The sequence below is a fragment of the Ruditapes philippinarum genome, unplaced genomic scaffold (assembly GCF_026571515.1).
Source record: "Ruditapes philippinarum isolate M1 unplaced genomic scaffold, ASM2657151v2 ctg1749_1_1_1_1, whole genome shotgun sequence".
In the NCBI taxonomy this organism is placed as follows: Eukaryota; Metazoa; Mollusca; class Bivalvia; order Venerida; family Veneridae; genus Ruditapes; species Ruditapes philippinarum.
This window is the reverse complement of record NW_026857129.1, coordinates 35,449-59,000: the sequence shown is the minus strand read 5'-3', so window position 1 is coordinate 59,000 and position 23,552 is coordinate 35,449. Positions and strand designations below refer to the sequence as shown.

The 23,552-nt window shown below is 34.7% G+C and overlaps 1 protein-coding gene across 1 annotated transcript in view; it reads right to left on the bottom strand.

Annotated features, from left to right (window-relative positions):
- LOC132748858 (protein mono-ADP-ribosyltransferase PARP14-like) overlaps positions 1 to 23,552 on the bottom strand; it is a gene marked incomplete at its 5' end in the record, with an annotated part of 96,317 nt that overhangs the window by 39,695 nt on the left and 33,070 nt on the right. Inside the window, 7 exon segments of the mRNA XM_060738514.1 lie at positions 2,141 to 2,362; positions 4,859 to 5,095; positions 6,894 to 6,991; positions 7,308 to 7,582; positions 8,021 to 8,276; positions 9,772 to 11,472; positions 13,072 to 13,305. Of these exon segments, the coding sequence (XP_060594497.1) occupies positions 2,141 to 2,362; positions 4,859 to 5,095; positions 6,894 to 6,991; positions 7,308 to 7,582; positions 8,021 to 8,276; positions 9,772 to 11,472; positions 13,072 to 13,305 (3,023 nt within the window).

Genomic DNA, 23,552 nt, shown 5'->3' with positions numbered 1-23,552 from the left:
AGTTTGAAAAATTATAAAGGGCAATAACTGAAAAATTATGCAGGTTAGGGTTATCATTCTTGTTCACTGCATTTCTCATCAATATGGTCTATCCACCTATGAAGTTTCAAGTTGATACATCAAACACTTTTTTGAGATATGCTCCACTCGGGTAAAAATTAAGTAGGAAAAATAACAAAATGCAATAACTCATAAATTTTGAGAGGTAGAGTTATCATATTGCGCACTGCATACCTCTTGAGTACGATCTATCCACCTATGAAGTTTTATGTTGATATCTCAAAGGCTTTTGAGTTATGCTCTGGACAAACATTAAGTTTGAAAAATTAAAAAGGGCAATACTAGTAACTGAAAAATTATGCAGGCTAGGGTTATCATTCGTGTGCACTGCACTATTCATCAATATGGTCTATCCACCTATGAAGTTTCAAGTTGATACCTCAAAAACGTTTTTGAGATATGCTCCGGACAAAAATGTGGGACGAAATGACCGACGGACGGAAGGACGGACGTTCTAACGGGACAGTAATAATGTGGCTACTCTATTGTTCTCACTATTGTTCTTTTTAGCCACACAAAAGAAAATAGCCACATAAAAGCATTACGAAATGAATTACATCAAAGAGAAAGAACAGTTACATATTGTCCCTCTAGCCACATTATTACTGTCCCGTGAGAGCGGACAAACGGAGGGAAGGACAGACGGACGGAGACTATTTCTATATCCCCCGCCGCCTTTTCGGCGGGGGATAATAATTCGCGAGGGTATGCATATTAAAACGCGTTTTGTAAATTGTCTTAACTAGGTAATAAGAAGTATCAATGCAAATATTAACAACCAAAGGTCAGATTATATCCACCTAATAATACTAGATAGTATATGTACATTCTTTTAAATTATAGCTTAAACACCTAAGAAAACAAAGAAACAAGTATTTAAATTGAGTTTATATACACACAACAAGACACACAGGTATGTATTGGTACGTGTACAGCCGTTGTACATAACTATTGATTGTCCATTCTAGTGTTCATTTCAAGTTGGGTATTTGATAAATACGTAATCATAATTTTCAATATATCAAATAACTATAAGGGCAATCTATTCAGCTACAAATGTAGCTCAAATCAATCAGTTGGACTATCAAACATGCCTTTTTAGACATTGTAGTAAGAGGATTTGCAAAATACTTGTTGGAATTTGGAAAATTTCAAGTTAATAAATGTACCCATACCGAAATCGTTTTTCTTTTCTCTTAATCTTAGAATCTTAGAATACGGGAAAGGGGAGATACCTCGAAAGCAATATGGCATATGTATCTAAATTAGGGTCAATAACTTATACCTTTTTTAAAAGACTACTAATTAATGCTACATACAAATAGTTCTCGGCTTTTATAGTTAAAGAATTAAAAAATGAAAGAGATGTTTATAAAAATCTGAATAAAGTGTATCCCTCGGAAGCATTAATTACAATAGATTACATGAAAATTGCAGACTTGGTTTAATTGAGTCTATACATATTAAGGGATAATGAAAAAATGCAACATCCTTCACTCCCCGCCCCACTTACCCCTCATCATTTGCTCGAGTTGTACTCAATTTTTAATTTTATAAGTCTACATAAGTGAAGTGACCCCAGAGTGGGGCCGATCTTTACCACCTGTGTTATGATTTATGTGGAGGTCAGGTAAGCAATGCTACATTCCAAATATTTAAGGTATTGGCATTTACATTCCACACAAACACTTAAATGTTTTTTGTTGCTTTATTTGTTTTTGTTGTTTTTTTGTTTTGTTTTTTGTTTTGTTTTGTTTTTTGTTTTTTTTTTGGTGAGGGTGGGGACAGAAAAGCAATATTGTATGTAAATTTCAGACTTAGTGTGTTGAGTCTGTTTATCAGAGAAACTGTTTATGTCCAACTTCTATCACGTTCTTCTGCCATATGATCTTGTTCTCGCATATTTTAAACTTGTTAAGGTAGTCTATATAAAATTTGATTAAAAAAGTAATGCGATGCAAACAAGGAACATATTTTTTACGCTTTTAACATCCCATTATAAAATTGCATAAAACCTAAAATAACTCATTTCTGTCACTTCTTGTACTCTTATTATTTTTCAAAAGACTGACCATCATACCTGAATACATGTATCATCTTTGTAGTACAAAACGAAGCGCACGTCGTGTAATTTCTTTTTTAATCCTGTTCTTCCGAAGGTAATTACTGCTTTATACATTTCCTCCGCAACTACATCTTGAGGATAATCAAGCTGTCCTGTTCCAAAAGCTGGCAAAGCTATGCTCGAGTTTCCTTGATTATCAGCTTCCTCGAGACACTCAGAGATAAGGTCAAACAGGCGCTTCAAATATATTCGTAATTTTATGCACATATAATCTTATGCATGGATGCATGTTTATCATTTTTTAATTTAATTATGTACAGTTTTTACATCGTGTTAAGTTTTAAGGTCAATAAATGTATCGTTTCATTAAATTAAAAATAAAATTAAAGAGAAACAAGATTGCATTTGAGCAAAATGCTATGCCACCGCATTAATACAATACTAAATAGTAGTGTAGGAACATATTATTTTTTTGTTTCTATACAATTGAAGATTGTCATAATGCATATATCCCTGACCTATCTAATTCTTATTATCAGATAAGTGGTTAAATCTATTGTTAATCCAATAAAAGATCAGAGTATGAATATATCAATGCACTTGAGTCTAGTGAATTTGTTGGTGAAGGTCATATTTCACACAGCCTAAATTTCATGACTACACAGTAAGACACTTTGTAAAAAATATCAAAGTTCAATTTACATCTTAATCTGTGCACATGGTTCAAATTTCATAACTGTACATCAAAGGACAAGAAAGTAGGTAACATCATCAAAATCTAGGTCACCTGATATCAAAGTTCAATTTTACAAATAAAACTGTGCACACGGTCAAATTTCATTGCTGTACATCAAAGGACAAGAAAGTAGGTCACTGTCCCTTTGGACAAGGCAAAATTTTGACCCAAGGGTTTAATTCAAAACAATCTCGTTACAGGTCCACCAAACAACACTTCATGTCAAATATCTAAGCTGCAGCTTTCTCCTATTCAGAAAACATTTGTTTTATTTTCTGTTTTTACTATGTGTACATAATGAGAATCACTGCCCCCGGGCAGGGCCAGTTTTGACACCAGGCGAAAAATTTTAACAACTTTGGAAGAGGACATACAGTTGATATTATATAGCAATCATCAAGCTCTATGACCTGTACCTTCAGACAAAAATATTTTTTTCTATATGTACATAATGAAAATCAATGAAACCAATTTTAACCCCAGGGCTATAATTTGAACAATCTTGGTTAAGGTTCACTTCGCAAAGTCTCATGTCATATATTTAACCTCTGTCAATCCAGAGAAGAAGTTCTTCAAGTTTTTACTTTATACATATAAGGAAAACTATCGACTCTGGGGCAGGGCAATTTTAAAACTAGGGGCATAATTAAAACAACTTTAGTAGAGGACCCGTAGATTATATTATATACCAAATATCAAAGCTGTAAGCCTTGTACCTTCAGACATAAAGATTTTTTTTACTATATGTACATAGTGAAAATCAATGACCCATGGGGTTGGGGCCAATTTTGACCCCAGGGCTTTAATTTGTACAATCTTGCTAGAGGTTCACTACACAATGTTTCATGCAAAATATACTCTAGCCTTTGTAAATTTAGAGAAAATAATTTTTCAAGTTTTACGATATACATATAAGGAAAACCTATGGCCCCGGGGCAGGGCTAATTTTAACACTAGAGGCAAAATTTGAACAACTTTGGTAGAGTACCTATAGATGATATCATTTAACAAATATTAAAGCTCTAAGCATTGTTCCTTCAGACAATAAGATTTTTCGATTTTTTACTATATGTATATATTGAAAATCAATGACCCCCGAGGCGGGGGCAATTTTGACCCCAGGGCTATAATTTGAACAATCTTGCTAGAGGTTAACTACACAATGTTTCATGCAAAATATCTAAACTCTAGCATTTGTCAATTGCTATAAGAATTTTTTTTAAACTTTTACTATTAGTTTTTACCATATACATATAAGGAAAACCAATGACCCCAGGGGCGGTGCCGATTTTGACCCCAGGGCTATAATTTGAACAATCTGGGTAGATGTCTACCAGACAATGCCTTATGCGAATTATCTAAGCTCTAGGCCTTTTGGGTCTTTACAAAAAGTTATTTTAAGTTTTTACTATATGTACCAATGACCTTCGGGGCGGGGCCGATCTTGACTCCAGGGCTATAATTTGAACAATCTTGGTAAGGGTCTACAAGACAATGCCTTATGCAAAATATCTAAGCTATAGGTCTTTACAAGAAGGTACTTTAAGTTTTTACTATATGTACATATAGTGAAAATGAATGACCCCCGGGGCAGGGCCAATTTTGAACCCAGGGCTATAATTTGAACAATATTGGTAGAGGTTTACCAGACAATGCCTTATGCAAAATATCTAAGCTCTAGGCCTTTTGGGTCTTTACAAGAAGATTTTTTTTTAATTTTCTTATAATTCCTTTTGGTTGCCATGGCAACCAGATTTCTGCATGGAATGAATTTCTTTTGAACAACTTTGGAAGCCCTTTACCCAAGGATCAATCCTGCCAAATTTGGTTGAAATTGGACTACTATTTTTCACAAGAAGATTTTTTAAGTTCACTATATAATCTATAGAACACACACACACAAACACACAGGTGAATCGCAGATGCTGCGGTGGCATAAAAAACACTAACAGCTCAATCTAAAAGAATAGATAAGATATGTTGAAAGGCGGTTTTACCTTTCTACACTCCATTTCCTTGTTGGCATCGAACTGGTCCAAAGCAGTGTGATAAACGTGCTTACACTTGAGTTTGTAACCCGATGTTATAGCTATATTAATATTATTTAGACCATTTGGATATTTTGAACGGACCTCTTCCTGCATTTTTTTACCAGCCACATTCAGTAACGAGATAGACACAGCTCCGTTTGCTAGGGTCAAATCACTTGATGTTGAGTTTACAATCACATTAACCTGCAGTATGTTTATAAAAATTGTTGGGAAAATAAGTCGTTAAAACTATATCACAAGTACTAAAAATTTTTTGATTTTCAAAAGCCTTTGTACATGTTATTTTCAATAACTTTGTTTGCTCAAGTTTAAAAAATAGAATTATTCTTTTAAACAATAGCTTTGTATGTCAATATTATAAATGTTTTCGGTTATTAAGTAGTTTCATTAAAATTTGTCAGATTTAATCTTAAAAATTTATTTATTTAACATGATAACAGGAAAACGTATTGCCCATAGTATAAGTAGTAGTACTTCTACTAAAAATATTAAATACATCACCATTCACTTTTTGAAATACTATAGCAATGTAAGGAAATATATAAATATAATTTCGACATGAATATCAAACATAAGTTCAGGATAATCTGATAAGAACAAGAACAAGAGAACCGCAAAGACGAGACAATATGCGCACAAAAGTTAATTTTTTTTAAGTGAAGAAAAATAATCTCTTATTTAGGGTAAATACACAATCAAGAAACATGTCTGAAAAAATGTTTTATCCTCAGTTAATTATCCATATGATACTTCATGACCACCAAGACAAAGGCATTGTTACTCTAATTTCATGATTCATAAAAACTTTTATAAAGGTCTATACAAATACATGCTATATGCTAAATACACAGGCATAGTATTTATCCACAAAAATAAGATGTATTTTCCTATACATTAGTAGAAGCAAGGGACCTGAGGTTCAAGATAAATATTCCTTTTGAAGAAACCTACAAATTGATGCTACATGCCAAAGCTCTGGGCTATGTAATTTCTCTTAGTAAGACATTTATGTGTTTCCTATAATAAAAAGACCCTGTCGTTGACCAACTTCAACGCTTAGGGTATGATTTATATCAATTTTTCAGGCGTTCAAAGATTAAGTTAATGCTAAATGTCTTAGCTCTTGGCCTTGGAATTTCACAAAATAAGACTGAGATGTATTTTCTCATACAAGACCCTATCAACATTGATCCAAAGGGCATGATTAATACCAGTTTTGTAGTGGCCAACTAGACAATGCTAGATGTCAAATATCTATACTCTAGGCATTGTAGTTTCACCAAAAATGTATTAATTAAGTGACATCGGATGCTCAAAATGATGTGACATGCCAATTATGTCAGCTCTGGACATCGTAGTTTCACAAAATTCTCAGATGTGTTTTCTTTTTAAGTCTATATAAATCAAGTGACTTCTTGGACGGGGCCATTTTGAACAACGACGCATGATTCATATCATTTTTGTAAGGATCAATAAAGCAATGATATAAGATAAATACCTTAGCTCTAGACATTGTAGTTTCATACAATAAAGGATTACTATATAAGTGTATATAAATCACTAATGCCTGGGGTGGACCAATTTGGACATCAGGTAGCATGAACCTGTGTTTTACACAGTGTTTAATTATAAATGATAATTCTGCCAAGAACTTTATTTTTCAATCGATTCAAAAGATACTGAGTGGACCAAAATTAATAAAATGATACAAAACTACGTTATGCATATTGTCTCATACCTGCCAAGTAAATTCATTTTACTTCTACCGATTCGAAATATTCAGACTGCACACATAAACTGCTTACAGACCTAAGAACACGGATGAATGACCAGGTGCATACACCTGTAAATTTTTGTGCGTGTAAAAATTAAATGATCTAGAGAAAATTTAGTTCAAAATGAACAGATGTTATCTCTAATTGCACAGTAAAGAAGTCGTTGTACAAATATGTAGATTCGTTACATATTTTCTTTTTCAAACCTTTTCTGACGAAATTTCTCCTTTAACAATCTTGACTTTCAATTTTCCTATTTGAACTCCATTTAAAATCTTCAATATCGGTATTTCGACATCGGCATCTAAAATATTACAGGTTTATTTTTTGCATTTGTATCAGTTTTTATGCAAATAGCTTATATGAACAATTATGCAAAAAAAATCAAAAAGATAATTATCAATCAAGAACAAACGTTCTATTTGTTTTGTTTCGCTTAATCAAATAACCATTGAGAAAAAACAATAAATTTTATCAAACGAAGTAAAGTGTCTGTCAATATGGTAGGATTTTTATAGAAATATCGCCAAGTGAAAGAGATGTTCACAAAATGCGGCCGTGAACAATACCAAAATATACAGGTCCATTAAAAAATCACCAAAATGCAGTTGGAAATTTACCTTTGGTTTTTGAAATCTTCGATTTCGAAGATTTCTTCTTTCCCGTCATGTTCACGGAGTTTTTATTCATATTTCCAATGAGAGGCTGAGGATCTCTGCTAAAAGTTGACACTTTGTCACGCCCAAATTCGGAACATAGAGCATTCGTGAAACATTGAACCTTTTTCTCATCATAATCACACACATAAACTTCCGTAACAGGACTATGCTGCACTTCTAAGAAAAATTGTTTGACAGATCTTATGATAGTTTCTGTTGCGATGTCAGGTGGAAACCTGAAAATCATTAAGAAGGCCGCCTTTATTTTGGTCCGCAACTTATAGACTGTTACAGCACTCTAGAAAGGCAAATTATTAACTGATTTTGATCAATTCATACTCAAGTTGATAATTCCCCATAACATACATGAATATATTTAAAATACCCCCGCCCCTATAAGGCTTTTAAAACATTTTGAAAGGACGAATTCTCAGATGATAATTTATGCCCATTTGATTTATAATCTTGTTCATAGTATCATATATAAATAGTAGATTTGTTTTGTTTTTTTTATATTAAATGGGCAATTGCTTTTTTTGATTTATTTTGTTTTACTCCCTTGGTGGGATACGTAATACGAAAAGTACTATGATTGGAAAAAATGAAATACACGTAATAGGAAACTCATTTGATTAAATTAAATTTTAAACAATTACATGATACAAAATACGTACCCGTTCACACCGCAACCAATGGCAGGTATTGCTATAGAACTTAACCTCCGTTTCGTGGCCTCTGTCAAACAGTTAAAAACGGAATCACCTAATGTTTTTATTTGGTTGCCGGTTCCTTTTCTCCATTCATGGCTTAATATATGACTTACATACTTTGCGTTCAAATTTCCTCCCTCGCTTACAAAAACATCATCAACTGCCAGATCCCCATTTTCTTTGATAAAGTCTTCACATTCTTTTTTTATACTTGCACCACCTTCAAAAAATTATAAGATTAAAAACAAATGTTAGAAATGATTTATTTCATGTAAATTGTTCAAATTAATTCTGTTGTTAATAATTCAATACAACCGAGTTAAACTGCGTATAAATTTGTAAGGACATCACATAGTTTGCTGCAAGATCAATAGAATTACAGGCCCAACATTAGAATAAAAGTTTTCCTTCAATTAACTGTTTCTAATGTAATTCATTCACTTTGAAGAATATTTAGATAAAACAAATTAAAGCAAAATGTATGTTATTTAGGACTATTAATTCGAATCACACTTTGGTAAAATTATTTTTATGTCTTTTTTGTAAATTATCAATGTATCTAAAATATCCTATATTCAAAGGAAAAGTGTTGAATATACATAACATTTATTGGCGTGTACATGCTATTTTTAGCGGCTACATAATGCTAAATTTGTAAGCAAATAGCTTAAACATTCAAGATTACATACAATCAGAGTAAAAGTTTTATAGGATCAACAAATACACGCTTTCAAATAATTTGACATACTCTGAAAAAGAATATCTCAATGATTTAGATGGCAGCTTTTGAAAAGAGTGAGTAGAGTAACAACTATTAATTTCAAACATTTAAAGTCATATCAATTCTTTATCATACATAGCTTGTTATCCTTATGGTATTACTTGTTGTGGTAATAAGATTAACATTTTTACAGTGTAACTCCCGGATATTTAGAAAAATCTGAAATTCGATCAATTTTCACTGTCATAAAAGTTTTAACTGTAAATTATGCCAACTTCTAAATTCATAACCTTTTTTCTGGTAAAAATTTGCTTTTTTGTATGTTTTTTTATCAATTTAAATCTACTTCCATAAAAGAATTTGATATAATCGCACTTACAAAATATCTTTGCCTTCTAAATAGCAGTGACTAATTAATCTAAAACCTTTTACAGTCACAGCCTGTCAAGTATGTCAACCCCTCGATTAAAGAAAAAAAAACATTTTGTGAAAAAATACAGGTTAATAGTTGGAACTCTATTAAATATCTTTAAGGATAAAGTTTGATAATTTTCTTTATGCTTATGTATAAACAAAGTCAAATATTGGTGATAATAAAATTTCATAAACATTTTAAGGAATTTCATATTTTGATATTTTATTAAATTTATCGACTATGTTTTTCAGCATGACTTACATAAACAACTTATGTTTAATTATGATACTTGTTTAGATTTTTCTGAGCTTTTGAGTTCCGGAAACATCCAAAATCCAAATTCTTTTAAACATTTCCACAGGTGTTCGGTTTAAAGAAGTAAACTATAATTTTGAGCTATTGTTTCTTTAATTTCTAAAATAAGCTTGTGCGGTTACTTTTGGCCAACTTGCAATGTACTTGTAATCAAAATGATAACCTACTTATAACTAGCATCCACATATGATTTTGTATTTTTTTGTATTTAGCGCGATTTATATTAAATATTATTGAATAAGAGTTAAAAAATAACGTTTGTACCTTTAGAAATTATGGCTCTTCCAAGGCCACCATGGAAATGTATTTTTTCATCATCTGGATTGATAATCATATCAACTTCAAGCTCCGTCATATCGCCGACAAATGCAAATAACACTCTGCCATCCAGAAAAGTACATTCGGCGGCAACACGTTTCTCTCCAACTTCTTTATTACCCTGGTCACCTCCCTCAATCGAAACAATACATTTCAAAACTGTCTCAACCGTATTTATGTTGTCTTTCCCCTTAGCTTTTCCAATGTAATCAGCAACACCAGGTTTTCTGATGGTGTGTTTTCTTTTCTTTACTCTGTTGCACAATTTTTGTAACTGCATAGATGCTTTTTCTACTCCAAGGACTAACCCATGCACTTGCATGCCACTGTAATTTTCGGCCATTAATATTTCAACATGGTATGCACTGAGTTCTAGTGTTATAGCAGTTATGTCTGATTTATGATGCTTTTCAATTAACCTTATTACATCTTTCGGAAAAGAAAAGAACTTTGACAGTATCGTTTTTGAATCTATAAACCTATTTACTTCTGAAATGACTGTCGCAAGTATATCCTTAGTTGCACAGACAATAACTATATTTTCTTCAGTACTAAATTCTACGTTCCCCTTATAACTGATACGTAAATTGTCTTGTGTTCTTCGCCAACTGTCGGCCTTCATATCAGGAACAGATTCAGCATTATATTCAATTCGTTCTTCTGCAAGGCTTGTTAAAATAATTTCAGCACATTTTTCGAGCATCTTGTTCTGTGTGCAACATACTATAAGGGAAGAATTCCTGATTTCCCACAAGGCTTGTAAGCCACTTTCTTGAAGAAGATTTTGGATGAAACTAACAGCCTCTTTTGACTGATACATTGAAATTAACATGTCTGAAAATAACTCAACTTCTTTCCGCCCAAAATTGTTTTTCATCTCATAAAATTTTATTTGAGCATCCTTGACGGAATGCAAGGGACCCTCAAATATTATAGCGTTTTCTTCATCGTCGATTTCTATGGTTAAGTCATCAAAATGTTGTTGTATTACTTGAGCTGTATTTGTAACGTTCATAAGTCTGACCTCAATTGGCTGAAATCCTCGCATATATTCCCTAACTTTCTGTCGGTCTTTCTCATATTCCTGCTCGAGCTTTTCATTTTCACATAAAACTTTTTGTTTTACTTCTTCTGCAACTTCTTTTCTCCCTACTATATTAATGACATTTTTTTCTTTGATCTGATATATTTGCACATCTTGTGGTTTGTCAACTGAAATTGTTCGCACATAACCAATAAGTTTTTCCCAAATATATGTATGAACGTCAATTTGTGTAAAGGACAGATCTGCCAATAATATGGTAATTTTCTTCTCAACTCGTTCTTGCCATGTCTTGGCATGTTTAAAGCAACCACGGACGGATAAATCAAGCGTACACGTTATAAATGTTTTATCTGCTGGTTTCTTTGGCCACACTATATTTGCATACACTTCTGACATTTCTTTTTCAAATTTCGTTCTATAAAAGGGTACGGTATGGCAAAATTGTATTATTTCTGGTGCAGTATTTGACAAGTCAATCGGGTTAGGCACTTTAAGAACTCTTTCATGTGTTTCTTCAGTTCCCTTTAGTAGGTTTTGGTAACAGCTTACTTTTAGTTCTCTGCCTCCGAGAGTATGTTTCATTTCCAAAACACTATTGACAACTGAAAATATGCAGGTCAAACAAAAGTTTGTTATATATATATATATATATATATATATATATATATATATATATATTATATATATATATATATATAATATATATATATATATATATATATATATATATATATATATATATATATATATATATATATATATATATATATATATATATATATATATATATATATATATATATAGGAATATACCTCTTAAATATTGCTTTGCGTCATATATAAACAAATAATTTAAAACTTATTGTCAGACTATTACGTTTCTGTTTTCAATTTTGCTGTTTGTAAATGTCATAATATTATTTTTTTAACGCTTATTTATAATTTGAAAAACAACTTAAATGCTTTTTTCTCAAAAAATAATAAATGTCTCCCACGTATGTACTCGAAGGATAGAACAGCGGCATGAAAATGCAACCAGAAGTTTTACTTGTCAAAGCCGGACAGGATTTTTCTAGTCTTAGCTCGGGCAGTCAATTCTTGCAGCTAAGCAAAACATGCTAGCGATATGCACGGCAATGGTTGTGTGAAATATTGCCAAAATCCCACCCGCAGTAAAATACAGATAAGGATTGCCGTCATTATAACTGGTAGTCGATTTGTGTAGTAAATCAGAACATGCCAGCAATATGCATACAATGGATTGGTACTGATAACTCCCGTGAAGTTTTGCCAATATCCTGCCGACAATTTAACCTGTGACAACCCGATAAGATTTTTCTTTTTTAAGCCCTTTTTAAGGATTTTTGTCTTTAGCTCTGGTGGCCATTTTTTGCAGCGAAGCAGAAGGTGATGAACATCTGCACACGAAGGTTTATACTGACAGCTCTTATGAAGTTTCGTCGAAATGCCGCAAGCATTTTCACCTGTGAAAGAAGGGCATGGATTTTCTATTTTCAAATCTAGCAACAATTGTGTGCCGGCGATATGCACAACAAGGGTTTGTACTGATCACGCTAGTATAATATTCGTCGAAGTCTCCCAAGCAGTTTGACCTGTGAAAGCTTGTCAAGGTTTTTCAAATATTTATCACTTGTTGCAATTTTGTGCAGTGAAGCGGAAAATGCTGACTACAGCACACCTAAGACTGGTACAGATCAACCCCGTAGGGTTCCAGCAGCTTGACCTGTGACAGTCAGACAATATTTTTCTGTTGTTAGCTTTAGTGGCCATTTTCTGCAGCGAAGAGGAACGTTCCAGAGATACGCATAACAAGGGTTGGTACTCAACACTCCTGTGAAGTTTCAGAGGAATCCCGCCAGGCAATTTACCTGTCACAGCCATCATTGATTTTCTATTTCTAACTCTGGCAGCTATTTTGTACAGGGAAGTGGAACTTGTCGACAATATGCACAACTAGGTATTGTATTGATCACCCCTGTGAAGTTTCGTCAAAATCCCACAAGCAAATTGACATGTGAAACCCGGACACTTTAAATGCGAGTGGACAGACAAACGGAGACGACGAAGGCAAAAGCAATATGGATTATTATTATAATAAGTATGTAATACAGTATGCATTGCTTTTACTTGTGTTATTCACCGATTTTTATACAGTTTAACATTTGAGAATTTTTGTGTTACCTTTGTAATTTTCAAAATAAACTAGACAAATTCCCTCTGATTTGGTCAAAAGTACTTTATCAACTTTTCCCTTTTCTCCAAATTTGCTTTCAAAGTAATATCTCAGAGTATCTTCTGTTATTTCAGGAGAAATGTTTGCAAGATAAATACAGCTAGATATAGGTATTTTATCAATCGTGAGCCTTGCACCTTCCAAAGTGTTAAGTCGGCATGCCTCTTTAAACTTTGTGAAGTCTGCAATTTAAGAAGAAAGTTTGAATTTACTTTCGGACAATTATCTATAACATGTCATTCATTTTACAGAAAGGTACTGTATATAATATAACATATAATGAAGGACAATGTACTGAGTGTAAGTTTTTAGGTAATCAACGTTCAATTCAATGAAAACGAATTAAAGAAAAATAGACCCCTGAATTCCTGATTCATATTTGACTCAATCCTGTTGCAAGTCCTGTCTTTCTGGATTATTGCTCTAAAGTCGTTGCTTTGAATTGCTTGACTTTGTTAAATTGAATACCATGCGCTAGATGGGCGTGAGTGATGTTGCACTTTTATTATCCCTCATGTACAGACACTAACCGGGTCAGCAAACTTCATGTTATTTTGTTGCTTTCCTATTTTGGTTGCTTCTGACAGACCGGATCAAGTGGAACACTCTATGACGGACCGTTCTTAAGGCATTTCGGTCTGAATTGTTTAAATATAATTTCTTGCTGCATTGGACCTTTGTATGTGTTTTTCTTGCTACTATGCCTTCCTTTAAGGCGTCTATAACTTTTACTACGATGATAACGATGATTGGATTGTTTATATACTACTCAACTTTTGCTAAGCACCATATATTTCAGTGTGACCATTCTTTGACTTTAATTTTTTAAAATCAGTGCACCGCCTCCGTGGTCGAGGGGTTAGAGTCGATGACTTCTAATCCAGTTACCTCTCTGGCGTGGGTTCGATCCCCGGGAGATGCTTTGGTAGTTTAGCGCGGAGGAAGGTTGTCTAGTACTGGTGTAACTCTCCAGGAACGATGGTTAGGAAACTACCCGCCTATATGACTGAAATACTGTTGAAAAAGGCGTAAAATGAAACAAACAAACAAACAAACAAATTAAAATCAGTGCGAAAGGTTTAAATTTTGATTTACTTTTTTATCAATTCAGCTGAAGGACGACTTTATCCCTATAAATTAATTTTACATTGATTTTGTGCTAAAGAAGAGGATGACCCCCCCTCCCCACTTTGAAGTTTTCAGAACATGCAGCGTGTTTTTCAAATTTGTTTAATTGTTACTTTGTTGTTATTTCCTTCTGGTGTTTTTTTAAGTTTTATACTTAGTACCGTGTGTGTGGCTATCAAGGACAGCTGGGCAGCATCTTCTCATACTCTCGATTAGGTATCTGATCGTTCTAACGGGTATGGCTGCCCAATTTTGGACCAACATAGCTCCAAGCTGGATTGCAGCTGACGAGTTGAAATTCTAACCTGCAGCACATATCACATGTGTTCTATTGGATTTAAGTCAGGTGAGCGAGCTGGCCAGTCCATGCGCTCAATAGACTCCCTCGCTAGGTAGTCCTGGACCGCCCTGGTCCTTTAAGGTGAGCATTATCGTCCATTGAAATAAAGTGATCGCAGACTGACTGCTCCAGCATACAGCCTAACCTGGTAGTCTAACACGTCGTCTATGTAGCGCTGACCTGTCAATGTGTCTCTTTCTAGCACAGCAAGGTCGTCCATCAAAACTGATGCCACCTCCCCACACCAACTGACCCACCTCCGTAGCGGTCATGCAATATTTGCAGCATGAAACTGTTCACCTTGTCTTCTCCAGACTGTGGCACGCTGATCTGCGAAGTCTAGGCAGAACCTGTACTCATAAGTGAACTGAACGAGTCTCCAGTGTGCATGGTCCATCGTGAATGTTCCATGGTCCATTCCAAACGGGACTTTGTATGTCGATGCGTCAAGGGGATACGTATGCAAAGTCTTCTAGACACTAATCACCTTCATGCAGCCTTATACGTACCGTTTGCTTGGAAACACGGACCTCCGCAGCATAAGCAATGTCATTTCGAAAAGAAGTTGCTGTCGAAAACATTTCTCGACGTGGCTTAACAACCATAAACCGGTCCTGAGCTGGCGTTGCGACCCTTTGCCTGCCTCCAGCATGCCTCCTAGCGGGTGCACCATGTAGCCAGTATATCTCACAGGCTCTGGTAAAGACTATGTGGTGTACACCGAGCGCCGCACCTACCTGGCGGAAGGTGCCCCAAGCTGAACCATCCCTACAGCCCTCCATACTTCTACTTCTCTCAAATACCGCCTTATGTTAGCATTCGCCTTATCAAAGTGACAGATGTAAGAAATGTAAGCCATTCAATGACATTTAACCGGTAATGTCGCAGTATAACAAAAGTCATATGATTGTACACCCCATCAAAAACATGAAAATATGGGGGTGCATGCTTTTTATGCTACCAATACAAGTTGTAATGGATAAGTCAACAAGGAGTCATGTCAAGGGACTATCTCAAAACATTGCTAAATAGGAATTATCAAAAATTGAAAAGAAATATGTTTTATACTTGTGATAATAAAAAAAACTTATGGTGCTTAGTAAAAGTTGAGTAGCATATTTACAAGTGCTAGTAAAGTATCCATATTGCTTCCAAGTCCGCTGGTGTTTGACGGTTTATCTTATATTGTTTCTTGCTTGTAAATCAATATATATTGATGAACGATTTATAGATTCACGATTTAAAGATACAGAGATCATACAACTTGTTTGTTACAATGATAGATATTTATTGCATACCTTCCCCACGGTCAAAAGCCTTGGACAGCTTCTTTTAAGATTATAAGTATATCATATTATGCCATTAATCTGTAACTTCTTACTACTTATTTCAATAGATTTTACAATTTTATGTCAGGTATATCTTTAGATATCAATTCTTATATAGAAAGTTATAAACATTATTACATGATTAATCCTGTACATAAAAAAAGAGTAAAACTTGCAAACAGATAAAATGGAAACCCAAAGATGGTTAAAGTATTATTCTAATACATGTATTGCTGTGTGCAGACTAATGGCTTACAGGGTAATAGTTGAAGCAAATGTGAACAAAATATCAATGATATTCCCCTTAAAACGTTACATAGCGCGCTTATTTTTTAAAATGGCGAGCGATAAATGTTGTGACCCTTGTTACGGAGATGTTTTCTTGAAGCAGTCACTAGACGCTAACGAAAAGACCCATCTTCTAAACGCAAAATGGGACTCTGTTCATCATTACGCATTTCCGAGCAAGTATGGGGCTTATATTTATTAACCTTTTGTGATTGATTAACTAGATTAGAGCTAGGTCTAGAATCTAGTTGTTTGTATTTAAGTACAAATGTTTTTGACCTATCTCTGTTAGTTAAAAAGTATCGCTAGGCCTATAGTTCCCTTTACATAAAAATTAAAATACCTTCTTGTAAAGACCCAAAAGGCCTAGAGCTTAGATATTTTGCAAAAGGCATTGTCTAGTAGACCCTTACCAAGATTGTTCAAATTATTATAGCCCTGGGGTCAAAATCGGCCCAACCCCGGGGGTCATTGATTTTCAATATATGTACATATAGTAAAAACTTCAAATACCTTCTTGTAAAGACCTAAAAGGCCTAGAGCTTAGATACTTTGCATAAGGCATTGTCTGGTAGACATCTACCGAGATTGTTCAAATTATAGCTCTGGGGTCAAAATCGGCCCGCCCCGTTGGTCATTGGTTTTCCTTATGTATGTATGTAGTAAAAAATTCTGGAAACAAAGTGATCCCTCGGAAGCATTAATCACAACAAAATAACATAAGAATTGCAGACTCGGTTTGATTGAGTCTGTACATGAGGGATAATGAATAAGTGCAACATCCCTCACGCCCCCTAGCACCGGCTTGAGCGGTACTCAATTCTCAACACTTTATAGTGTTGGCATCAATGATCCCGAAGGACCAGAAAATATAACAACACTGAAGTGAAGTAAAACTTATAGTAAAAACTTTTAAAAAATTTCTTCTATCAATTGACAAATGCTAGAGGTTAGATATTTTGAATCAAATATTGTGAAGTGAACCTCTAGCAAGATTGTTCAAATTATAGCCCTGGGGTCAAAATTGCCCCCGCCCCGGGGGTCATTGATTTTCAATATATAAATATAGAAAAAGGTACAAGGCTTAGAGCTTTAATATTTGTAAAATGATATCATCTATAGGTACTCTACCAAATTTGTTCAAATTTTGCCTCTAGTGTCAAAATTAGCCCTGCACGGGGGCCATAGGTTTTCCATATATGTATATAGTAAAAAATTAAAAAATCATCTCTAAATTTACAAAGGCTAGTGTTAAGATATTTTGTATGAAACATTGTGTAGTGAACCTCTAGCATGATTGTACAAATTACAGCCCTGGGGTCAAAATTGGCCCAAACCCCAGGGGTCATTGATTTTCAATATGTACATTTAGTGAAAAATTAAAAAATCTTAATGTCTGAAGGTACATGGCTTAGAGCTTTGATATTTGACTAGAGGTTAAGTATATGGCATGTGACTTTGCGAAGTGAACCTTTATCAAGATTATTCAAATTATTGCCCTGGGGTCAAAATTGGTTCCGCCCCGGGGGGTCATTGATTTTTATTATGAACATATAGTAAAAAAATTAAAAAAATATTTTGTCTGAAGGTACAAGGCATAGATCTGTGATGTTTGCTATATTATATAATATCATCTATGGGTCCTCTACCAAAGTTGTTCAAATTTTTCCCCTGGTGTCAAAATTGGCCCTGCCCAGGGGCAGTTATTCTCATTATGTACACATAGTAAAAAAGAAAATAAAACAAATGTTTACTGAATGGGAGAAAGCTTCAGCTTAGATATTTGATGTTGTTTGGTGGACATGTCTCAAGATTGTTTTGAATTAAACCCTTGGGTCACAATTTTTCCTTGCACAAGGGGACAGTGACCTACTTTCTTGTCCTTTGATGTACAGCAATGAAATTTTGACCATGTGCACAGTTTTAGTTGTAAAATTGAACTTTGATATCAGGTGACCTAGATTTTGATGATGTGACCTACTTTCTTGTCCTTTGATGTACAGCTATGAAATTTGAACCATGTGCACAGATTAAGATGTAAAGTGAACTTTGATATCAGCTGACCTAGATTTTGACAAAGTGTCTTACTGTGTTGTCCTTTGATGTAGTCATGAAATTTAGGCTGTGTGAAATATGACCTTCACCACCAAATTCACTAGACTCAAGTGCATTGATATATTCCTACTCTGATCTTTTATTGGATTAACAATAGATTTAACCACTAATCTGATAATAAGAATTAGATAGGTCAGGGATCTATGCATTATGACAATCTTCAATTGTATAGAAACAAAAAAAATCTGTTCCTACACTACTATTTAGTGTTGTATTAATGCGGTGGCATAGCATTTTTCTCAAATGCAATCTTGTTTATTCAGTGGTAAAGGTGAAATCTCTAAACAAAAATCACTCGCAACTGTCCCTCTAGTCGACCCCAGCAACATCGGAAAAACCATTCAAGCTCATGCAGTTTCAAAATTGCATAGAGAATCCTGCGAGGCTGCCCACAACTTTATTTCTGTGATAACCGGAGACAAAAAGGACATAGTATGCAGTCTATCGAGCGCACATGAACAGACCGTTGAGAAAAACCGGAAAATATTAGTTGCTATTGTGGACACTTTGATATTGTGCGGAAGGCAGAATATTGCGATTCGGGGTCACCAAGACGACAGGAGTAACTTCGCCGCTATTCTTCAACCTCAGGCAAAGCATATTACAGTCTTACGAGACCACCTTGAAAACGGCAATCCTCGTACGAAATACACCTCGCCAAAAATCCAAAACGAGTTAATCTCTATATGTGGCGAGATCATCAGTAAAACAATTGTGGAGGCATGCAACGTCGCTCCATTCGACAAGGCCACAGATGCAGCGACCATGAAGCAAATGGCTATTGTTCTTAGGTACAGATAAACATTACAGTATATTGAGTTCTTTTATTCATTATTGTGTAAGTTTAAAAATATATATTTGTATATCTCTTTTAGTTCAACACATGTATAGGCATAAAGTAAATATGCGTTGAATATGGTCATAAACATACAAAATAACATATCATAAAATTATTAAATAAATCACATAACGTCTCTTGTTTTTCATGACATGTAAAGTAGCATTATAACCATAACGTCATTCTATCACACTTTAACACTTTAGTCGCGTCAATGAAAAAAAAATCAAATTTTAAAATCAACACGATTATGTGATAAGTAGAGGATAATGAATTAGTGTAAGTTCAATACTGAAATTATTGAACAAGTTGAATAAAATCATATTAAGCGAGCCTCTTGCGAGGAAAACATTGTTTTATTCAAATACTGAATATATTCTTATTGAACGAGTTGAAAAAAAATAATATTATGTCTCGGGAGCAAAATATTATTTTATTCAACTCGTTAAATAAATTCAGTAAAGAACTAACACGAATATATATGAATATTTACTGCTTATACACAGTGGAACCAAATTGCATAGAATTAGATGATATATGCTTATTATGATTGAATGAATATGCTATATACCAGGTTGAGATATGAACAATTGCAACAAAAGCGTAGCACAATTTTCCGTGTGATATATGCATATTCGCTCAAAACAAATAAGTTTTCTTGTATTATGTTTTATAAGTAAATGACAGTCACTTCCAAGCGATTCATTGTGGCGCTAGAAACAGAACCACGTGCGAAGATGATATCATGCAGACGTTTGACTGCTACGCGAACATTGAGCAAAGATGACAGTCATGACTGCGTTGTAACTGATAACATCTTAGTTTTTAGTTCGTAACGATTCGTAAATTGAGAAACAAAAATCTAAAATAAGAAGAAAAGGCATTAATTTCTGTAAATTTAAAAATTGATGAAATGATACTAATGAAAACGCTCGCCCATAAATAAATAAATAAATTAAGCACTGGGAAAATCGCCCTAATGCACCCTCTCAAACTCCATTAGAGTACTGGCGGATCAACATGTATCTGCCATTGGTGGATCACCTTGTTTCCAAGATAGAAAATCGCCTTCTTCAGAATAACGATGGATACGATGGATAGTTTCTCTTGCCAGACAGGGTAGTCGACTTGGACTGTCAACGGATGGATGAAATTTATTCTATCGTACAAGAGGATTTGGTGGACGATCGGGAAAACCTTTTTGTGCAAATGTGGATGCTGGGAGACACGGTGCGAATCTTCGATGTTGCAGGCTCCGTCAACAATAGAATCTGTGCTACAGGATTTACCGACAGAGCTGTAACCAAATGTTAACAGGTGCCTCCATTTGCACCTGGCAATGCCAGTGTCTACCGCTAGCGCTGAACGTTCATTTAGCAGCATGAGAAGGCTGAAGACGTTCTTGCGGTCAACAATGACCACTGGTCGTCTCTCGGGCTTAGGACTTTTGCAAATTCACAGAGACAGGGGGATTCAGGCTGACGTTGTGGTAGATACTTTTGCACGACGTAAAAATCGCCGTATGTCACTTTTATTTGCTGATTAAGTGACAGCGATATTTATCTGCTGGTAAATTCATGCAATGTATATCCTTAAAACGTATAACGTTCATCAAAGACTCCTTGAAATATTGTTATACGATCAAGCAATTATATAGTACTGTAAATCACGGCGCATATTAACACAAATCTTATTGCATAATCTATTAAATATTAAATTTAAATTTTTTGGACTGCAAAGGGGGCTATAACGGCCCCCTTAACCCCCCGCGAAACTGTGCGTAACATCAATTTCGGTCTAGCAACGCCCCTGATCATGCAATTTTATGCTAATTTGTGGTTTTGTTTGTTTGTTTGTTTGTTTGTTTGTTTCATTTTACGCCTTTTCCAAACATATTTCAGTCATATAGGCGGGTAGTTTCCTAACCATCGTTCCTGGAGAGTAACACCAGTACTAGATTACCTTCCTCCGTGCTAAACTACCAAAGCATCTTCAGGGAATCGAACCCACGCCAGAGAGGTAACTGGATTAGAAGTCATCGACTCTAATCCCACGACCACGGAGGCGAATTTGTGTACAATAGTCACTATCACCAACAGAGTAAAAAATAAAAACGGATCTGAGTTAATTCTATGAACTACCGTGTTACCGACCTCATCTAGCTGCATTACTGCCTTACAGTGGGCTCTTGGGATACACATGGATATGGCGTATTTTTAATATGGAATATGGTCCGAAAATTGAATGACTAACGTTGCCGAGTCATTCAAAGTTAAAAGTTGCCGACGTGTCTTTACTTTGCCCTTTCGTAGGTACGACAAATTTATTTTCAATAATATATTTATATAAATCAGCACTTTTGGCTGGCCAAAGTGGGACACGGATGCGGTGCTTATGCAAAATGGTTTTGTCCACCTACGTACATGCAAGGAACGTTGTCCTTGGCCAAAGTCATTCGGGTGATGGTCTTGAAATTCAGTACGAATAACCTGGTATTGGTATCGTGGGGCGGCATTCAGAAGACCTTCACCATTGCCATTTGTGCAAAGTGCATTTTATTAATAGAGAAAATGATACCAAAAAACTGGTCGTCTAGATTTTTGTATAAAATTTTATACACCAGTGGCCTGGACCCCAGTAACTGTATCCTAAGTGAGAGGCCAACACAAGAAATCTACCAACCAAATAAAAAAGTCATCAGTCAATTAATACAGGCTTCATTAGCAAAATTGTAAAAAAAAACATTTTTTTCATTTTGTCTGGTAACCTTGACCTAAGTGAGCAATTCGCCACCTAAAGTTATCATACCAAACATGATATTAACATATTTAGTAAAGAAGACACGAGTCATTATATTGGTAAAAAGCACAAAAACCCAAAATCTTGGCATGTCCGTTGTCCCTTTGTCTAGTCCAGGATATAACCCTGAAACTACAAAAGGTATCAACAAGAAACTATTAAGTAGATAGAGCGCACTGAGTAAAAGTACAGTGCAAAAGAACTGTGATTCTGCTTTGCCTAATTTTGGAGTAATTTGCCTTTTGTTCATTTTTACATTTTTACTCTGTGATAAATTGTCCGGAACTTAACCCTGAAACTATAAGAGATATCAACATATAAGTTCTCGGGTAGATACATTTATTTGGTAAATGTGCAGTGTAAAAAGAACCGTTACTCTGTCTTGGTGTCTTGATAGCTAAAGGAACTTAGACAGTTATTGAACATTTGTGCAGAGTATTAGTGGCTATATTCGGTTACACAGTCCAAAATTTGGTAAATATTTTGGACAGGTGAGGCGGATGATTTTGTCGGGCCTATTTGTACCTGCTGCACCGGTTCTAAAGTTTTGTCATCAGTTTTCGTGGTAAAGAAATTTTGAATTTGGAGGCATTATAATTGATTTTAATAACTGAAAATGTCTATAACTACTACGGACAAGTTAAGTGATATTTTCTTACCATGCCAGTTCACTGACAGTGATAAATATGTCACAGAAGTCATGTCGTCACAAGTGAGTGTTGTGTCTACACCAGTTAAAAGGAAAAGGAACAATTCCTTACCAGATGATATTATTTTAAATATTGATGAACCTACACCGCAAGTGAAAAAGAAAAAGGTGAATTCACACATTGAAAAGACTGAAGTTGTTGTTGTTGCTGAAATAAACGGTAAGGAGCCAGAAAAACCAGATTTTGAGAATTTACAAATACCAGATCTTGCTAAAATGATTTTTAACATGACATGTGATATGAAACTAATGTCTGTAAATATGCACCGCATTAACACTGATATTCGTAGTATGATAGAATCAGTGCATAAACGAATAGATACTGTAGAGAAAAGTGTTAATCAGAAAATTAAGGACTCCGAACAGAAAACTGCTAACAATATTGATAAGCGGTTTCATAAAGAAATGTCAAAATTGAAACAGTATGTTGAAGACAGTACAAAAGATATTTAGTTAGAGGAAAAGAGCTCAATCGAAGACAATAAACAGGCCATTGGTGATGTCAAGACTACACTTGCGGGTCTGCAGGGAACAAAATTACAGCTACATTGATAAATCGGCTAAACATGTTTTGCGCAATGTACATAAAACGACTAGTGAGGACACGATTCAGACAGTTAATAACATTTTTAAGAATGGTTTAAAACTCCCGGTGAAGGCAGTTCTAGCTGAAAGGAAAGGAGTGTCAGATGGTGGTAGAAGTTCAGGACCCAGAGTGATAGTGGCACGCATGTCGTGCAGTGAAGATAAGTCATCTGTTATGAAGGTAAAAAGTTCTCTTAGAAATCATAGTCAGTATTCTAAAGTGTGCATTCATGGTGACCAAAGTAAAGAGGAAAGAACACATGCAAACAACCTTAAAAAATCATTGATAGTATGAAAAG